Below are 20,277 nucleotides of genomic sequence, written 5' to 3'. Positions count from 1 at the left end.
TTTCCAGCTGTGTCACCTTAACTAGGCAATGTGTCTCACTTACCTTCCTCTCCCACATGCTTCCTCAGCCGAGTAGATCCTCCAGAGCCAGGATGTAAAACGTGCCCTGAAATTCTAGCACTAACGTCTTCAGTGCAAAACCTAACGGTTGTTGCATCTAATACTGCTATCTGTTTTCTCCTCCAAAAAATATCGTACCATTCACGCTTTTTCAATCCCTGTGAACCGTTCAAGTTGCTTACCTTAGGTAAAATCCCACTAGTTTTGCAAAATGGTTGTGGGCTATTTACTACAATTTTAGTGGTGCTTTTTGCATGTGTGGGTTCGATCTAGAATACTGGGTCCCTGACTGGCACCAACAGACACACATTGTAGATTTTGTTGAACAGCAGGGACAAGATTGTTGCCTTTCTTGTACAGTTAGAGGTAAAACATTCCCATACCTGAGAAGTTGTCAAATACCCATGTTCCTTTTTTTTTAGGTTTAATGTGCATCCTTGTGTTGTTGATGGCTTAATGTTTGTATTGTTTCATCACTGTGCAAGTCCATTGACTGACCTACTCTGTGAATGTTAGTTTCTAATGGAACTTTCCACACATGTCCCATGTTTTTTCAGGTGTGTATGCTTGGATCAGTATCAACTTTGTCCTGGGCCGGTTTGATCACATTGAGGATGGTGAGTAAGACCGGTGGCCTTAAAAACATGTGTACACTGCCTTCTCTCCATTATGATTTGAGTGTTCATTCTGGGTCTTGCATACTTTTGATGGTCGGTGGTGCTGCGTAGGTCTGTTTTTATTCTTTTATTTTTTTTTAAATGGGCCTGTTCTGTCGTAAAGGGCGCTGTTCAGGTTTTGTTAAAAGGGAACTGAAATCTTTGCCTAGATCTCCCCATTTCTACACCACCCTCTAATCTGATAAATCATCGGTCAACTGGGCCGCTTCTTGTTTAGAGTTGGGTCCAGACATACTAAAGACAGTACCCTTTTTACCTAATTCTCTTGATCAGATTGTCAGTGTTTTTATTTGCTCCTATGACGGCTGTGTTTAGGTTTGCTATGTGTGTACCTACTGAAACTAAAAAAATGATTGCATGGAGCTGCTGGCACTGCTTAGGGGTTAAGGAAACATGCCATTCTATATCCCCAAATGCCATTTTGCATTCAGATACATACTAGTCACGGGAGAATAGCTCAAGGGCAACATGCTCGACTTGGAAGCAAGACGACAGAGTAAGACAGGTTCAACCCCCAGGTCTGCACTTAGAAACCTCTGGGTATTAAGCACATTATAAATAGACTATCATATCATATACTTGAAGCTACCTGATATACACACATATCTATGAAACTGGCTAGAAAGTGAAACTTTAAGGTAGATGGCATTGAAAAAAAGCAAAAAAAGCAAAGCCAAAGTTGGAGCTTGCAGTGATGAAAAGGTAGTCCAAGCAAAAAAGATGGCCATTTGACTGAAGGAAAGTCTCTAAGCAGCGTTACACTAAATTAACGACTGACACATTTCAATAATTGAGCTTTGTGGCAGCAGATTGTATAGTGATATGAGTGGATCTGGAGGAGTTGTGCAGGAACTGAATGTTGACAACAAATGGCAAGATGAGACGGGGCAGTGGGTTTCAGTTTGTGTACACGAACGCTGGACCAGAAGAAGTGATATACACTTGGTAAAGTGTAATTACTCATTTTCTGTGGCTAGCTTCAGCCCTTGGATGTCCAAGTCTCATTATTTAATGGACCAAAACATGTTGTAATCTAGTCAAGGATGACACAAGAGCCTCAAGTACCAGTTCAGAATCATTTATTCTTCTTCAGGTTAGATGTTCCAGTTATTCGTGTATCTAAATAGAACACCTGCAGGACGTACCATCTGTAGGGCAGCGAGGGACTTCCAGGTCCCTCTTTTCAAACTGCAATCCAAACAGGCATATGACAGAGTGCTGGATTCCACATTGACCAAGTTGTATAATCCTAGGCAAACATTATCGCCTGGCTTTCCCAATTGTACAAATCGTATGGTCCCTGGCAAGACTGCATTTTTATATGCTTCTGTTCCATTATCTGCTAAAAAAGACTCAAAGAAACAAGCTTATTGCTAGTAGTAAGTAACATAAATTTGGACAGGTCCCACCACATGATCAACATTATACAATTGCAATTTGGAATTAGACTTGGATTGCACCAAACCAGAGGTGGTCTAGTAGGTAGATGTTCCTACTTGGAACCAGGAGATGTGGCTAGTAATTCATGCCGGTTGTTCTCCCTTCCCTGGAAGGGTTGGAGAAATATATAGGTACGGCATGGTCCTCCCCATAAGTACTGTAGAGGTGCCGCAAGTGGGGGTTAGGCCTAATTCTTCCCAATCTGAGCTTTTAGCTCTTGCTCAATGTCCAGGCCTTATGGCCAGCATTGCTAAAGAGTTACTCCTATGCACTAGTCCCTTTTGATTTGGGACTATTGATGGACTCATTGAGCAATTGGGTGTCAGATTTTCGTCCACCCAGAGCCAATACTGCCTCACAAACAGACGAGTCTTACAGTCCAGTTGTCTGGCCTCAGTTACCTATGCTGGGCATTGCCTGTCAAATCAATATACAAAGTGAGCTATCTCATCAAGCCTCACAAACTGACCCCTGCAGTAAGGAGCCTTTGATGCCTACTACTGCAACAATGGCTAATAAGGAAAGGGGTGAACACCTAATACTGTCACCAGGGGACTTGCACACGAACCATCGCTTCCCCCTCCGCCCCCCCCCCCCCCCCCCCGCTACATGCTCCGAAATTGGCTCAAAACGTGATTTAACAACATTCTTCTGCGACTGCTATACTCCAGTTGGGACCTTCTTAGAACTTCCGCCTTAGAACGTCTCGTATGCCTAAAATAGAAGATCCGAGCACACGTGACTTTATTATGGACCAGAGGAACTTCATCATTACAAATATTCAGAAGGTGGAAGGTCAGGACCCCAGAGAAGCCTTGCGTAATGAGGTTCTAGGTTGGTTAAAACGGAGAACTGGGCCGGGTGCGGTCAGACTATCCGACCTGAAGGTTCTCCGTAGGCTGGACCGAAGAGGCTGGTGCTCGCAGCCTAACAATGTATTTTAGTGGGCTGCGGGTACAGCACTTTACCTGATTTTTTTAATGTGCAAATATCTTCCTGGGGGTCGTGTAATTGTAATTTGATTCTGTAACTTGCTTTGATTTACAGGGACTTCTTCCTACACACTGTATTTTATGTATAATGGACGCTTAGCCTTCCTCACTAATGGTGGCTTTGTTTGTACTCCTCCTCTGGTTGGTTGCTACTCATTGCGTACTACTTCTGTTATTATTTGTATAACCTGCTGATCTCTGTTTGTTTTGTATGCGCCCTCACGCCTATGGGTTTATTGGTGCGCTATATAAATGAAGAAGAAAAAATGTATCCGTGCTTAAATGGGCAATTACAGTCACAGAATGCCGGGAGGTGCTGCAGGTCATTTTTAAAATCCATTGGCAAAGTTGTGTGTTGGCCCCAATACTGTAAGAAGTATGGGTTCTGCAGACATGACCGAGGTTAATTGAAGTGCGTACTAAAAAAACAAGGTCTGCTGCAGTGTATAATAGAGGTGCATAGGTGCTACGTACGTCATTGTCCTGGTATTATAATAAAAAATTACTGCAGGCAGGATTGAGGTACTTTTGCAGAGCCCAAGTTTGAATGGAATTCTTTGGACTTGATAATCATGGTGATTTGTCATCAAATGCATGTCGAATCCTGGCATTTCTCAGGCTTCGAGACCACTTCTTGGAGAGGGCCATTGCATGGCAAACAAAAGTAAAGACTTTAGGCTCTAGGAAATCTCTTGGTGTTGGCAGGGGGTCAAAGCCTTTGCCTCTAAGTAAAGCAGACAGCAATATATTGTGGTTTCATGCACATGCTCGGAGACCCCGCTCATTTCCTTACTGTGCCCACAAAAATCCCTCCCCTCTTCCTCCATCCCCAGCTGAGGAATTTGCACTGTAGGATACGATTTGTAGGAGTTGATTAGCTACACTGAGTCTTGGATGATGTTAAGGGTGTCTGTCTTTTGCAGGTGCTCGTCTTTGTTCTTGGCCACACATTCAAATAAGAATGTATGGTTGCTGATGGGCTATCATCAACCAGACTGAGTGAGGGGTGTGTTTAGGGCATTCAGAATGTCTGAGGAGGAGTGACATATGTAATGCCTCAAAATGTGGACTCGCCACTATCAGATGGCGAGAGATAAGACATTTTTTGCACGTAAGAAAATGGTGTTGTGTGTGTGTGGAGAAATGAGGGGGCAAGTGACTTTCTATGCCTGGCTAGTTGCTCACAACCCTAAATGTTTATCCCTGTGAGTAGTAATGACTAAGCAGGCCAGATATGTGAGAAATGGGCAGTAGAGGGTTATGGGCAATGTTGGAGGTTTCCGTTCAATTTCTTTATATAGCATTAGCTGTTTTATGTGCTCTAAAGTGCGTCATATAGGCAAACAGTGGCAACAATGGCTTACGTACATGGAGAATCACAGAATTATTTAAAGAAGGAATGTGGAGATTAGAAGGTTCCACGGTATAATAGCCACTAGATCACGTCTTTATATATTTGCTACAGATGTGGGTCTTCAGGCTGAAGCCCAGGGCAATTTTGATTGTGCAGACGGGCTGGTGCAGTTATTTTATATTGAAGTACAAGCTTGTTTATTCAGCACTTAACATCTCCGTTTTCATGTAATAGTATTGTTCCAATTTTGTAAATCGCAGATCTGAAGTTGTATAACCAAGGATCCAATTGGCGGAGTGTCAGTAAACTGACAAGAGAGCGGTCAGGAAGGTTTGTGATACAGATAAGATACCCCGGAAGAAACAGATTTAAACAGATTTTGTACATTTTTACAAAGACTTACATTCCATAAACAAGGGAACCATCGCATAGATCAGTTAAGAACCTGCAGTGATGGTGTCTCATTTTTAGTTTAGGCTTGCTATAGTGTGAGCCAAAATGAATGTGAAAGATGTGTAGATGGCGTGTGCCATATCTAAGGCAGAAGTAGATCCTGGCTTTTGGGCTGTGCTGCCGCCTGACTTGCTCAGGGGCAGTTGCATGTTGTGGCTATCCTTCAAATCGGGCATTTCTTCTGCAGTGGGCAGAAGTCTTTTTTTATTTTTATATGCCTATTATTAATGGTAGTGGGCATAAATAATGAGGGCATGTTCAAGTAACTGTTGTCTTTGCAGCACGGTTTAAAATTGTTAGATTTCTTATGGGGTTTAGTTGCATGATACTGTTACATCTTATAGTAGGACTGCCATTGGTTTTGAAATGATATCAATGTTGAACATGAAATGTAAGCGGGTGCCCACTGTACCTGTAACAAATGTTTATGAATGTGTAAAATACAAAGTATTATTTCAAAAACCGATTTGGCCTCATTCCATTCCCAGTACCTCACAAGCTCCTCTTCATACCATGTTGCACATGTAATAAAGACGTGTGTATTCTAGGTAAATGTCACGGGTGCCTTCAAAATAACATTCCAAGCTGCTTTGGAATTGATGTATAATCTGTATATGAGATGGGCTCTCAAGTGCTTTCAATCACTCTCTTCCAAATTCTTCATTGGTCATTGGATTTTCTCATACATCAAAAACCATAGATCACCCTACCGCCAGAAGGAATTGATACTTATGCTATCTTAGGGAAGGCAGAGTCTGGGACTTCCAGTAGGGTTGGCATCTGGCCGACACATCACTCCGTCTTTAATCATTTTTCATTGCACCCTTGGTACAGGCTGGTTTTTCAATTTACCAATTCACTCTAAGCATACACATTAGTTCCGAATAGAAGAGACTTGCAAAGGTTTTCTTTGTTTAATCAGTGAGCTATGGCATAACAACAAAGACCCACCATTGATCTCCAAATCGGCATAGTTCTATTGGCTTGGACATTGCAGACCCAACCTGTAAGAACGGAGTGCAGAAAATGAACACAAGTAGTGGCCACCATGTATAGTGACACATGCTTGTGATATGAACTATACCCAACTTTTGGGGTTTGTGTATTGCTACGTGCAGACGAGTACTGTCATTAAAACGTGTGCAGTGAAAACATTGCTTTCTGGTGCTGTTGATGCTTAGCCAATGCGTCAATTTACATAGAAGCTGATGTATGGGACCACTGCTTTTGTTACTGGTGCTACTAAGGCATGATCCTCAAGCTGTGTTCAAGGGTTCACTTGAGGCCTTTTGTTAGGAAAGATTTGCCTTAGCTGCAATTGGCCCTCCATTTATGGACCCCCCCAAACGTTTTGCTTTTGTTTGGCTTACCTAACCTGACTTTTAACTGTGGAGCGCAGCCTTCAGCTGCGCTCCCATGGACTTTGGCTCATTTGTAATGGGGAAACTGACACGTCCTTCAGGCTGTTGGTACTTGGAAACTGTTTCCCTTAGTCTTTAACTATGTTTCCGTTCTTTGTAACTTTTTATCTATGTGCCAAGTCCCTTACAGTACCGCGCATAGGGGTCCTTTTGTTTTATGGCCCTAGCCACCCTCTAAGTATTTATTGGTGTTTGTACAAGTGTGCCTAGGACCAACTGGTGGCAGCAGTTTACTTTTAAAGTATTTTGACGTTGTTTCTATGGACGATACCACGTTTACTGCAGCCAATAACAAAGTCTTTTGTTCTGTCTTTTGGCCATTTTGTCCCTTTGCCTTCACCCAGGTCGAGAGACCCGGGTATTCCTTATTTGGGCATGCAGACTCTTGCAAAATCGCATGTTTCACAGTCTCCTGCATGTCACGTGTGCTGCCCCTATCATCTCTTCCTTTGGGATTTCTCATCATTTCTATGCTGATGACACCCAGCTGTTCCTCTCCTTTTCTTCCTTTTGCCCTGACTTGCATCTAAATCTCTCCGCCTGTCTTACTGCCATTAAAAACTGGATGCTATCTCTCTCTCAATACTGACAAGACTGAAGTCTTATTCTTTCCTTCTACCACACGTCCTCCTCCCTCTGCCCCTCCTTCTTTTCATTTCCCCCTTCTAATCTTCCCATCTCCACCCATGCTCGTAATCTAGGCATTCACTTTGACTCTTCCCTTTCCTTTACCCATCACATCTCCCTTACCTCTCGCGCATGTCGCTACCATCTCTTCAATATCCGTAAAGTCAGCTCTTCTATCACCTTCCATGCCACCAAACATTTTATCTCCTCCCTCATCCTTCCTCGCCTTTTCTATTGTTCTTCACTCTTCTTCGGTCTCCCTGCTTCCCATCTTGCCCCCCTCAAATCCCTCTACCACTCTGCCATCCGCACCCTCTGCCTTCTCTCTCCTCATGACTCAATCTCCAACTCACACTCTTAACTAGGCTGGCTTCTCTTCCACTCTCAACTTAAATTTCACTTTCTATGCCTTGTCTTTAAATCTCTTCATGACCTTGCCTCCCCTTATCTCTCCTCTCTTCTCTCATTCTATACCCCCTCTCGCTCCCTTCGTTCTGCGGACCTCTTCTTACTTTCTGTTCCTCCTCCCCCTTGTGCCTCTTCTCGCTTCCGCTCCTTTCAACTTCTTGCCCCCCTGCACTGGAACTCCCTACTTCTTTCTATCCGCTCCATCCCCACATACTCCTCCTTCCGCGCCTCTTTGAAATCATTCCCTCATTCCCAACTCTGACACCTTTTTTCCCTTTCACCTTTCTCTCTCTCCCTCTAGTACCCCCTCATAGTTCGCCCTACCTTCCCCCTTCTCTCCTAAGTCCCTCTCCTACTGACTCACTTTACTCCTTACGCTCTTCCTCTTCCTTTCCTTCTTCCTCCTCTCTTCTTCATCCTCATATGTAAATTGTCCTAGTTACTATTTACATATTGTTATTTGCTTCTACTGTTTCATGTTGGATGTATTCTTGTTGTTTAACTGTAAAGCACTTTGGATTAAAATGCTATAGAAATAAAATAAATGCAAGTACAAATACACACCACCTCCGCCCGCAACTCCTTTGTGGATCCCATTTGTTCTTCATTCATTCAACGCATTAATTTCCGTTCACCGATTCGTGGGGTCGGTGGCTACTGTCCTGCGGACCATTATTTTCCCAGCATGCCTTGTCTCAATCATTCTCTGCCCATTTCCCCCATGTCTTATGGTGTTTGGTTGGGTACCCTCTCGAGCTGTATACCCTTTCTTCCGGTGAGCAGCATTGGTCCATTCCCTCCCTCCAAATTGTGATGCTCGGGGAGTCTGCCCCTCCCCACTTTGCTGCAATATCCCTTTTAGCCACCATAAATGCTATTATTAGCAATTTCTTGTCCCAGGTTGAGATATCACTATCCCCCCAATACATTCAACAGCATCATCCTGGGGCACCTTTGGATTTGGAGGCCCATTACTTCAGACAATCTAGTAAAAACTCTCTTACAGTAAGGATTATAATCTTGGACAGCTCCAGATCATGTAAACAAATGTTCCTACTTCAGCCTTACATTTGAGGCAATTTGAGTCTGCGGCTCTCCCCATGCAGAATAAGCCATCTGTGGTGTAATAAATCCTATGTAATATCTTATATTGGACAAGTCTTCGCCTGCTGGAGGTATTTACCTCTCTAGATACTATTTGGGCATCAATCCAGCCCACCTCCTTCCAGAGGGCCCAAGTCTGCCTCCGATTTGTTTTTACAACTTCACAAATGGTGACAAGGTGGAGTTATTTATGGCCTAATACATGACTCTTCTGTCAGCAAATTTGCCAACAGCGGTGTGAACTCTGGGAGATCCCCACTCTCCTGGAGTTCGGAGTACAGTGCATGTTGTTAGCATATGTAGGTGTATGTAGCCTTACCAGTCAACTTGTGTTTGTCTACTAAGCTCTGGAAGGGCACTAGCTCCTTCTGCTGAATGACATCCCACATTTCTATTATTTCCATAGCAACCTGGCGTGGTGGGTTGCCTAACTTCATGATTTCAGGCAAGTCAGGATTTTCCCATAGAGCTCATACCAACTTTGGTTTCCCTTCCCACCCCATTGCTTTAGACACTTCCCTTCTTATTTGAATTATTCACTATCCCGCGGACAACAACATTTTCCACTGGATGCTCCCATACAGGATTTGCAGTTGGAGATGGTTGTTTATCAATTCCATCTCCAATTTTATGTGTGCTGCGTCAGATCCCTTGAGCATCCATCCATCCATTGTCTACAGCTGCAATGCCCAATAATACTTCTGCGTGTCTGGTAGTCCTAGCACCCCTTCCCAGACCAATCCAGGCAGTGTCCTAAGAGCCATTCTCTGAGGTCCTTGTCCCGAGCCAAGTTCTCTGTAGATTCTCAATTTTCTGGAAGATGCCTCCTGGGATTCTTACTGGGGTGTTTTCGTGCACATAAAGCAGTTTCGGCAGGGCCATCATTTTAAATAATTTACTCTACCAATAAGTGATATAGGTAAGGCCGCCCAGAGTTTAATATCTTCCTGTAATTTGGAGTGTACCATCTCCAGATTCCCCATCAGAAAGCCAGCCTCATCCATGCCTACATTAATGCCCAGATATCGGAAGGAAGTTGTGGTAATTTTTAATCGGCAGTCCTTTGGGATCGTGACAGCACCTCCTTTAACCGGGAATAGTACCAATTTCCCCCTGTTAATCTTAAGTCCACTGTGTTCACCAAAGGCGTGGATCGGCTCCATCGCCTAGCGGCCGGAATTCTTTCGGGACCCCAAGGTAGATTAGGATGTCTGCATTCAGTGATATGCAGTCTTCACGACACCTAGGCCACCCGAAGCCCTTGGACATTTGGTCTCCTGTAATTCTTTCCACCAGTTTTTCAGTTGCTATCAGGAACAACAGTTGTGAGAGTGGGCACCCTTGGCGTGTGCCCCTCTGCAGTGAAAATTCACCTGACCTATACCCATTTTCCCAGATTTTAGCAATAGGTTTAGTTTATAGGAGTTTGACCCATGAGGTGTATTGTGCCACAACCCCCATTATTCCCATGAATACCCAGAGGAAGTTCCATCTAACCGAATCAAATGCCTTTTCTGAGTCTAGGGCTAAAAGGGCACGAGGGCATGTAAGAGCGAGTGTTTCCGCAGTGCCTTGTGTATTCTCTGTAAATTCATTTTAGTTGCCCTTCCCGGGATGAAACCGCATTGGTCAGAGTGTATCAACTAGCCAATCAATCTGATAACCCGTTTTGCTAGGATTTTTGCCAGTATTTTGGTCTCCACATTCAAAAGGGATATAGGCCAGTATGCGCACATGAATTTGGGGTTTTCCCTTCTTTATGAATGACTGCTTTTGTATCCAGTCTCAGGTCTTCGGCCAATTACCCCTTCTTGGAACTTTCTTGAAACATATTTAACATCGCTGTAATTAACCTCTCTCCTGCCTTTTTCCAGAATTCATGTGGGAGGCTATTTAGCCAAGGGTCTTCCCAGACTGTAGTTTGGATTTCTTCTATGTTCATTTCAACTTCTAGTTCCTGTCTGGCCTCCTCCCCTATAATGGGCAGCTGGATTGCATTCAGATATTGTGCACTGCACTCTATGCATTGGGCCCCCTAATCCTTGTAGAGTTCTCGTTAGTAGTGGGCAAATGCCCCTGCACTGCAACCCCCCCCCACAGCTCTTATTATTCATATTAATTACCTCTCTCGCCCATCTGGACCCTTCTTCTCTCTTTTCTAACAGGTTAGCATTTTCCCTGACTTCTCTCCCAGTTCCTATATTCCCACTCTTTTTACAAAAAGCCTGCTTGGCCTCATCTATAGCCACTTTCTTGTATCAAGCTGTTACTTTTACCATGTCCCTTCTAGACTCTTTCGTATTGTCCCTTATGTAGTTTTTTCTTTTCCTCCGATGTCTTTTCAATTCAGCTTGTTACAATCTTCTCTCCCTTTCGTGCTGTCCTATCGGTGCCATTGCTTCCCCTCTTATTAAGGTGTTATATGCCTCCCAAATGGTGGTGTGGCTATCAACCGTGCCCTCATTCAATTAGATATTATTCCGTCCCTGCCTTTAGCCTATCAGTAATGTTGGGATTGTTGACGTAATGGGCGTTTAGCCTCCAAATAGTTCCCCTCCCCTCCCCTCCCTCAGTGCCTGTCCTGCGGGTCTCATGTATAGGGGTGCATGGTCTGAAATACCTCTTGGTAAATAGTTTGTCTCCCCCACTCTCCTGATAATTGTGCTGAAAATGAAAAGATGGTCTAAACGTGAGAGCGACTTGTGGGCGTTCGAGTAAAAGGAGTATCCCGCTACCATGGGATGAAGCTTCCTCCAAACATGTCTCATTCCCGTCGCCTCTACAAATCTTTTAAGCTTTGTGCTTGTGGAGTCTGGCCTCCCATTATGTGTGGACCTATCTTTTTCAGTTTGCATGGTGTCGTTGAAATCTCCCCGACCACTGTTATGTCTGCCCCGTGGTTTGTCAGTAAAGACTGTTTCGTTTGTAGAAAAGCCCCTTGCAGTGGAGGCTTTGTGTACATCTTTAGGATGGCCCCTGATTCATCCCACAGTTACCCAGGTAACCAGTATGCATCTCCCTTCTGCATCCCTTTTAACCTTAGAGATATTCACGGGCAGTGTGTGTATGATCATTATGGCCACCCCCTTGATTCTCTGTAGTACCCTGTACGTTCTACCAGATTTTAGTGTTCTCCACAGAAAGGCACACGCCGTACCTATAATGTTTGCATTTTGTCTGCTAACGGATTTGGTGATCAAGACCCTCTTCATTTTATTGTTGAGCCCATTCACATTCCAGGTCAGGCATTTTAGGGAGATCCTATCCCTGTTTTCCAATCCTGTTATTTATGTCCCCACCCAGGATCGTGCCCCTGTTGTCAACCCTCCTTGCTATAAAGGATTTCTTTGGGTGCTCCTCAGTCCGGTGGCTAGGGATATGCAAAACCTGAACTTTCAATATTACCCTAGAAACTCCCCATAACCCCCGACCCCCAGAACTAGAAACATTTGTCGCCCAACGAGCACATGAAAACCTTCAACGTCACCCGTAAGTGAGTCTTGGGGGACAACTGCTATAATCTTCCCTCCCCTCTCTGACAGTGACTTTATTTCTAATAGTTGTCCTCATTGTGCATAATGGTTGTAAGACTGCTTCTTGGCTTGACTGCCTTTTAAGTCCTCATTGTGCATAATGGTTATAAGACTGCTTCTTGGCTTGACTGCCTTTTAATGCCTGCTCCGCCACAATTCCCTTTCATCTGTTGTGGTCTCATCCCCAGTCTCTCCGGCCGTTTCATCTCTTAGTGAGTCAGGGCACTTTCCCCAGCGTTTCCTGTATCAGAGGGATATATTTTGGTGTTGCAATTTTTATTTTTTACTTTGTTGCCTCAGATTTTGTATTCCGTGTTTAGTTCATGCATATGTGACCTATTGCAGAAGACCTAAGTAAAATTCCGAAATTCTATTGCCTAAGCTTTAATTGTTTAATTTTTAAATCACTTCACTATTAATAGTCTTCTGTGAGGCTAATGGCAATATTGGAAAAAAAAACCTGCAGCCCTATAAATCGGGCCATAAGAAACTGACCACCCGGCATCGGTGGTAAACAAAGTTTACCCCACCTATCACCTGGCACAATGCAGTTAGCCACATTCCAGCTCTTTGTCAGTTTGCGGTTTTATGCATATGTAAATCTCCACTCCTGCGTATTGTACAGTGAGAGTAATAGGTAGGTCCCTACCTTGCATCTGTGTTCTTCTTTCCTTGCATTTAGGGGTTGTGAGAGAGGCATGGTATCAAGAGACACAGACTCAAAAGTAACAGTTTCAAATCATTTGTCAAATTTTCTTGGGCTGTTGTAATTCCTTACTGGCCTTAACTCTAAAGGGGTTGTTCCCTCAACTGATGGGCCGTCGATGTAAGCAAGTCCAAAACCAAAGTCCGTCTGTGTCAAAACCTATTGTGCCCTCACTCTTAGACAAAATGTGTTCTGGGGTCTTAAAGTAAAAATGGTGACTCAAAAAGAAATGTAAACCACAACTGGTTGGTTTCAGGTGACGTTACCATCAGGCGTAGTTCTGCCAATTTCAAAAAGATAGTTCAACATAAAAAGGGTTGCCCTCAGAACCTTCCACGTAGGGCTCTTGCAGCAAATAAAGTCCACAATGTCTCTGGATCACCTGCGGTTCCCTTCCCAAAGCTTTACTCCATCTAGTTCCAAACAAAAAAGTATAGTTCTTGTCAGGGTTCCCTTGCCCAAGTGTAGGCCTCTAAAATGTCATTGCAGGCCTCTCAGCGTTCCCTTCCCCAAGCTTAGTACCCTCTGGTCTCAGTTCCTTCCATGGGGCAGTGTCAGACTTTTGAAATGCCAGTCTTTTGCTCCACCTCTGCGTGACCACACCCTTCACGCTTTGTATCTTTTCTTCTGTCTTGTTTCGCGTTCCCCTTTCTTTCCACTTTGCAGTGCACTCCTGCCACTTCTTTCGCTTTGCAGTGCCTCTTGCACGCTCCTCTTTCTTTGTACCCCTGGCAAACTCTTTTCACTTTGCCGTGCACCCATGCACCTTCTTTTCTTACCTTTGGGTCGCTCGCGCCCCCTCTTCTGTCTTTCTCTTTGCGCTGCTTATGCACCTTGTTTTCCTTGCTTTCTTTTGTTTTGTGCCGATTTCCACTTTCAAATCTCTGCTCCTGCTCCAGCCACACGCACACCACTGGGTTTCTCTCTCTCTCTCTCTCCCTCCCTCCCCTCCTCCCCCGCTACAAAACTCACCCAGATAGTGTGGCGCTGGCAGGCAGCTTCTTGAGATCTTTGGCCCGAGGTCAGGGCCACCTGCCCCTCTGACACCCTTGGGACCGGCACACATCCCAGGGGAATGAGCACTGGGACACGCCTCACTCTGGCTCCATGTAAACACTGCTCCCTCGCCACGCTGCAACCCTCCAGCCACACAGGGTCAGCGACTCGGCGTCTCGCTCTCCTTCATGCTCATTCAACTTCTTGGCCAGCACTACACCTTTTATACCCTAACTGAGGGTCAAGTGGAGTCAGGTGTGAATGGTTAAGATAAAGTGCTTGACCTTGCCTGACTCTATTAGTGGGACAGCCTAGTGGTGTAACGTGATAGGCCTCTCTCTGCTTCTCACTATTATGTCTATGGGCAATCTTCACTGCTCCCGGTCATCTTTCTCATCCCAGTATGACTTAGCTTGTTGGAAATGGGAGGGGGAGTTGGAATGAAATTGGAAATATCCCATAATAGCTGAGGGAAAGGGTTTAGATGGATAATGGGGAAAGGGGGTATAACATGTCTCGCTCTTGGGCATTCTCCTGCCAATCCCTATGACCCTCCACTCAGGTGATGCTCCCTCGCTTGTCCACCCCCAGGGTTGGGATCCAAAAGCAATGCCCCTTCCCTGGCCACCTGAATGAAGGATCCCAGGGGAGTAGGTGGGAGAATACCATCCTGTTTCTCACAGGGTGTAAACAAATAAACTGTATGTTTTCTTACTGTAATTCAAACTAGATGCCTTGATATGATCATCACATTCGAGGGGATTGGGTCCTCCGACGTATTCCATATCTGACAGTAATCACCACAGCTGTGCTGCTTTGGAAAATCTTTCAGCGTCTGCGTCCTGCGTCGATGACGTCGATACGCCGCCCTCGAGGACCTCCTCCGAAGGCCGACGTCACTGGATGTTATAAGTAGGACGCATGATGCCCGTAGCTTCAGTTCCGTTTTTCCCGCGAACGTGTTCGCTTCGGCGATCTCGGCGCGCCTCGACTCTTTGGAGTTTCTGTTCTTTCGGTTCTTCGAACCTGTTAGTTTGTGAAGTTATCCTTCGTGATGTCTACCTCGTCTTCCACCCCGCGTCCCGGCTTTAAGAAGTGCGGGGACTGTGGGTCCAAGATGTCGGTGACGGACTCGCACAACGCCTGCCTCTGGTGCCTCGGGGAGGCCCATGACACGAATGATTGTGTTGACTGCCAGTCGCTTACGTCCAAAGCCTTACGGGAGCGCAAGAAGGTATTGTCGGTAGGTAAGGTGTCCAAGCCACGGAAGTCGAGGTCTGCGGGGCTGTCGACGGACGATTCGAGGGGCGACTCTCCGCTTCGTCGTCGGAAGTCCTGTGGGTCTCGGTCCCGGAGTAGGTCCCGCCACTCCTCTGCCTCTTCGAGGCACTATCGGTCGCCTTCCCCGTCCTCATCCGCTTATCCCACCAAGCATGCAACGCCGGAGGAATGGGCTTCCTTTGTTAAGAAAATGCTAGCGATTCTCGAATCGCAGGACACTGGTCCGTCCGCGCCTCCGAGTGGGGTCGGTCGTGATCGGTCGAGAGACTCCGCTCGTGCGCCTTCGGGCTCGGGTGGTCGGCACGATTCGCGGGAAAGGTCCCGCTCAGACAAGGGGAATCGTTCTCGCCATGCCGGTCCAGGTCCCGGTCCTCGACGCGCTCGAGACCGTGTGCACCTGTGGTGTCTTCGAGGAAGACGTCGACGCCTGTGGCACAGAGGTCGTCGACGGACTCTTTGAAGGCTCCACCTCCGAAGAAGTCGTCGGCGCCCAGGCTGTCGGACACGCTCGGGGCTCCGCCCTCGAGGCCTGTGTCGATGCCGCATTCGGCGTCAACGCAGATTCCCTCTACACCTTTCGAGGCTGTTTTCGACAGGGGGTACCCCGAGGCATGGTGGAACCCCCTAGAAAAGCTCTGGCCAAGGTCAAGCATGGCTTTGTTCCCTGCTCTGTGCCATTTTACCGCCATCTTCAGTACATTTCAGAGGTGGATGAGGGCTCTGATGATGGCATGGTTCCTGATACGGTGCCAGATGAGATTCTCTCGGGCCATAGCGAAATTGAGGACTTGCGTCAGTCCCTGCACGATGCCAGTGGTCTGGACACCTCTCCGGAGGATGAGTTTTGTAGGCCTGAGCCTGGCACTCATGCCGACTCCTCGTACCGGCGCCTTATGTCTAGGGTCACCGAGTACTTGGGGTGGTCTGCTCCCCCAGGGGATTTTCTTCAGGATGACCTTACGGATATCCTCGACCAATGTCCACCAACTGACCCGGTACTGCCATTCCATATGGCTCTACAGAGGAGGGCGACGGCGGCTTGGACTGCTCCGGAGAGTCTCCCGGCAATGGGCAAGTCTTTGCCGTGAAAATACCGCCCAGCCAGTAGCGACCCCTGCTACTTGACCAAGCACCCCACTCCGGTGAGTTTGGTGGTGCAGGCGGCTATTGCCCCAGCAAAGCAGGCGTCGTATCCTACCATCCCTCCTGATAGGGACGACAAGCGTTTTGATGGTTGGGCGAAGAAAGTGTTTTCTTCAGGGGGAATGGCGCTTCAGACAGCCAACTCCGTGTGTGCCTTGTCTCGTTTCATGCACACTCTGTGGAACTGTGTTTCCTTAGCGGCTGAACATATTCCCGAAGGGGACGAACGGGATGGTTTCCTTGCTATGGTCCAGGATGGCAAGGATGCCATGTGTGAGGCCGTTCAGTCGGGTTTGGACATGGCAGATTGCGTCAGCCTGTCCATGGCGGTGAGCACTGTAATACGCAGGTTTGAATGGTTGCGGAAGTCAGTGTTTGCTCCTGATGTGCAGGCCCGGCACCTCAACATGCCCTTTGACGGGGAACATCTTTTTGGCAGCAAGGCTGACGAGAGCCTTGAGAGGTTGCAGACCTCCAAAGCTGCAGCGAAGTCGTTGGGCGCTGCAGTTCCACAACCTCCGCCTTTTCGTCCTAGAGGCCACCAATGGAGGGGAGGTTCCTTTCGTTATTACTCATCCTTTGGTAAAGCGAGAGGAGCTGCCAGTCAAAGGGGCCACCGTAGGAGTGCCAGAGGGGGAAAACAAGGTACTCGAGGTGCCAAGGCCGCTCGGGCAGTTGCCTCTTTGCCCTCAGGCAACGCCGCAGCCGCTTCAGCTCAGTCATGAGGCCATGTCCCATGGTTCGCCGGTTGGGGGGAAGGCTGGCGCAGCATCTTGTAGAGTGGCGTGCCATTACTTCAGATGTGTGGGTTCTGGAGATCATAGCCCACGGCTACTGTCTTCCTTTCCGGCAGAGGCCTCACGACAATCCACCGGGGAATCTCTCTTTGAAGAGTCCGGATCCACTCCTTGCGCAGGAAATTCAATCCCTGCTGGAGAAAGGCACCATAGAACTGGTGCCTGTAGCGGAGAGGAACAAGGGATGGTATTCCCCTTATTTTTTGACTTCCAAGAAAGACGGGGGATTGAGACCCATCATGGACTTGTGCGGTTTGAACAAACTCCTCAGGAAGGACAAGTTCAAGATGGTGACTCTCTCTCATGTCCTCCTGGTCCTTCAACTTCAGGACTGGTTGGTGTCATCCAAAGCACAAGAAGTACCTGAGGTTCGCGGTTGGCGACTCGCACTTTCAGTTTCGGGACTGCCGTTCGGATTGACCTCTGCCCTGAGGGTCTTCAAGTTCATGGTAGTGGTGGCAGCGCATCTCAGGAAAGGGGGGGGGGGATTCATGTCTACCCTTACCTGGATGATTGGTTGATCAGGGCACGCTCTCCCGAGCAAGTCCTGGATCATCTGTCAGTCACCTGCCACTCCCTCCACAAGCTGGGCTTCTCCCTCAAATTAAGGAAGTCCCATTTGACACCAACTCAGAGGCTCCAGTACATCGGAGCAGTGCTCGACACGTCCCTGGGGCAGTGTTTTCCTCCCCAGGTGAGGGCTCATCACATTCTGCAGATGGTGCACAAGTTTCAGCTTGTCCAGTATATTCCCCCTAGGTAGCTATAAGGGGACCCCGGAAGAAAGGTTGCCGGTGTTACAGATACCATGGGTGACTGGTTCTTTCAGTTACCTTGGCATAGATGTGTATCACACCGTAGAAGAGGAACATAAGCACAACACCATGGTAGCTGTTGAGAAAATCCAGAAATGCATTAAGTTTTGGGAGAAGTTGCCCCTAGCTATGATGGGACGGGGGGCAATGCTTAAAATGATGGTCCTACCTAGGCTTTTACATTATTTTGACAATATCCCACATATGATACCCAAGGAGTTCTTCGCTAAACTGAATAGTGTGTGCAGGGACTTCCTATGGCATGGTACCCGGAATAGAGTAGCGCTATGGAAGTTGCAGAACTTCTACGAAAAGGGAGGTATCAGGCTGCCCAATTTTGAGGTCTACTACATAGCAAGTCAATTACAATATGTGGCCAATTGGCTCTCCGACGAAGTGACCCCTGAAAATAGGTTGTTTGGGCGGGTTTGTACCCCATTTTACTTAAGGGAAATGATATGGTTGCCTGAAGCAGATATGAAGGAGCGCCCCAAGATGATGATCAGGTGGAAAATGTGGCGTCGAGCGAGTCGGATGATGAAGGACCCATTCCCGTGCTCCCCGCAAGTACCGCTGGTCGCATTAGCAAGAGGGGACAAGCAGCTGAGGGTGATTATCAGGACCTACTGGGAATCGGCGGGACTGGTAATGTTGGGGGACATCTGGCAAGAGGGGACCATTAGAGATTTCGAAGAACTTGGGGAGGAGGTGGGATTACACACTGGCCAATATGTTACATACCATATGATGGTCCAGAAAATTCGGAAAACGTGGCCCGAAACAGTGTTAGCAGGGGAACCAGATGCTACTGTGGAGGTAATATATGACATATCGGAAGGGGGGCATGAGATTTCTAGATTGTATGAGATGGTGATGACCAAGGTGGGGAAGGAATTGACACATTTGAGACTTGATTGGGAGGAGGAGGTGGGGGCCCCCGATTGGAGATGGGATGTGGGAACGCGCCCTGGGATATCACAAAAAAGTGTCAAGAAACGCCAGACTTAACGAAATACAGCTGTACATAACGCTTAGAGCATACATGACCCCTCTGAAGAGATCCAAGTTCCGGAATGCAGGGCGACAGGCGTACCCCTAAGTGCGACATGGAAAACGCTGACATGACACACATGTTTTGGTCATGCCCAGTAATCGAAGGTTTCTGGGGTGAAGTGGCACAAAAATTAGCGACAAAGGGGGTCACGCTTGTCATAGATACGGCTTGGGCCTGCTTGCTGGGAGGGTTCCCCAGACCACGGAAACTTAAACATGTTGAGAAACTGAGAAATTTGGCATATGTGTTAGCAAAACGGAGGATCGCCATGGGATGGAAGAAGTGCCACAAGCCACGGGTGGAGGTATGGTGGAGGGAGTTATAGAAATGGGCGGAGGCTGAAACGGTAGTATGGCAGGAGGAGAGCGGCACGAGTGGGGAGGAAGAAGTGGGTACCCTGATGGCATGAAAACTATTAATAGCGGAACTGTTTGGATCTATATCGGACCCGACTGAATCCGAAGATAGTGAGACCCAGCCACATGTAGCAGATTCTGAACGAGATGTACAAATAGGTTCATAATGGAGGGTGGGACTTGGGGAGCAGTGGCAAACTGGAAATACAAATGGTGTTTACTGGATTTTTTGTAAATTACACTGCGTGTTGGGCTGGTTTGTATTGTTGTTTGGTTTGAATAAAATTAATAAACTATTTAAAAAAAAAAAAAGTTTCAGCTTGCCCAGAGGCTCCCAGCGTTCGAGTTCTTGAGATTGCTCGGCCTCATGGCATCCTGCATTCTTCTGGTGCCAGAGGCCAGGTTGCGGATGAGATCTTTGCAATGGGCACTCAAGCTCCAGTGGTCTCAGTCCTCCGGCAGGATGTCGGACCCTGTTCAGGTACCGTCCTCGGTCGCCCAGGACTTTCTGTGGTGGGCCGTCGAAGGCAATCTGATGAAGGGTGCTCCTTTTTGGCTACCCTGGCCGGAGGTGACGATCGTGACGGATGCATCCCTCACGGGATGGGGAGCTCATGCCTTCGAGATGACTGTCAGCGGTCGTTGGTCTCCGTCAGAGTCCAAACTCCATATCAATCTGTTGGAGCTGAGGGCCGTCAGGCTTGCCCTAAAGGCTTTTCTGCCGACTGTGCGAGGAAAGACTGTCCTGATCCTGACGGACAACACAGTGGCCATGCACTACCTCAACAAAAAGGGGGGCAGGGTCACTTCCTCTGTGCAGGGAGGCGATGCAGCTCTGGTTCTGGGCAATCCAGCAGGAAGTTTTGATCTCGGCAGTTCATCTGGCCGGAGACGAAAACGAGACAGCGGACGCTCTGAGCAGGCAGGGCGTGATCTCTCACGAGTGGGAGTTGGCTCAGGAGATTCTCCTGGAGATCTTCGCCCTTTGGGCGATCCCTCAAGTGGATCTCTTCACCTCCAGTGTCAACCGGAAGTGCGAAAGGTTCTGCTCCCTGGAATT

At 47.2% G+C, this 20,277-nt stretch overlaps 1 protein-coding gene across 2 annotated transcripts in view; it reads left to right on the top strand.

Moving 5' to 3' along the window:
* ENTPD7 (ectonucleoside triphosphate diphosphohydrolase 7) overlaps positions 1-20,277 on the top strand; it is a 482,207-nt gene that overhangs the window by 408,554 nt on the left and 53,376 nt on the right. For both annotated transcript variants that reach the window (XM_069611530.1, XM_069611531.1), the window contains exon 7: positions 618-677. In XM_069611530.1, coding sequence (XP_069467631.1) covers positions 618-677 — 60 coding nt within the window. The remainder of the gene's footprint in view (positions 1-617; positions 678-20,277) is intronic.

This window comes from Ambystoma mexicanum, chromosome 8 (assembly GCF_040938575.1).
Source record: "Ambystoma mexicanum isolate Mex_15411 chromosome 8, UKY_AmexF1_1, whole genome shotgun sequence".
NCBI classification, from domain to species: Eukaryota; Metazoa; Chordata; class Amphibia; order Caudata; family Ambystomatidae; genus Ambystoma; species Ambystoma mexicanum.
This window is presented reverse-complemented; position numbering and strand designations above follow the sequence as displayed.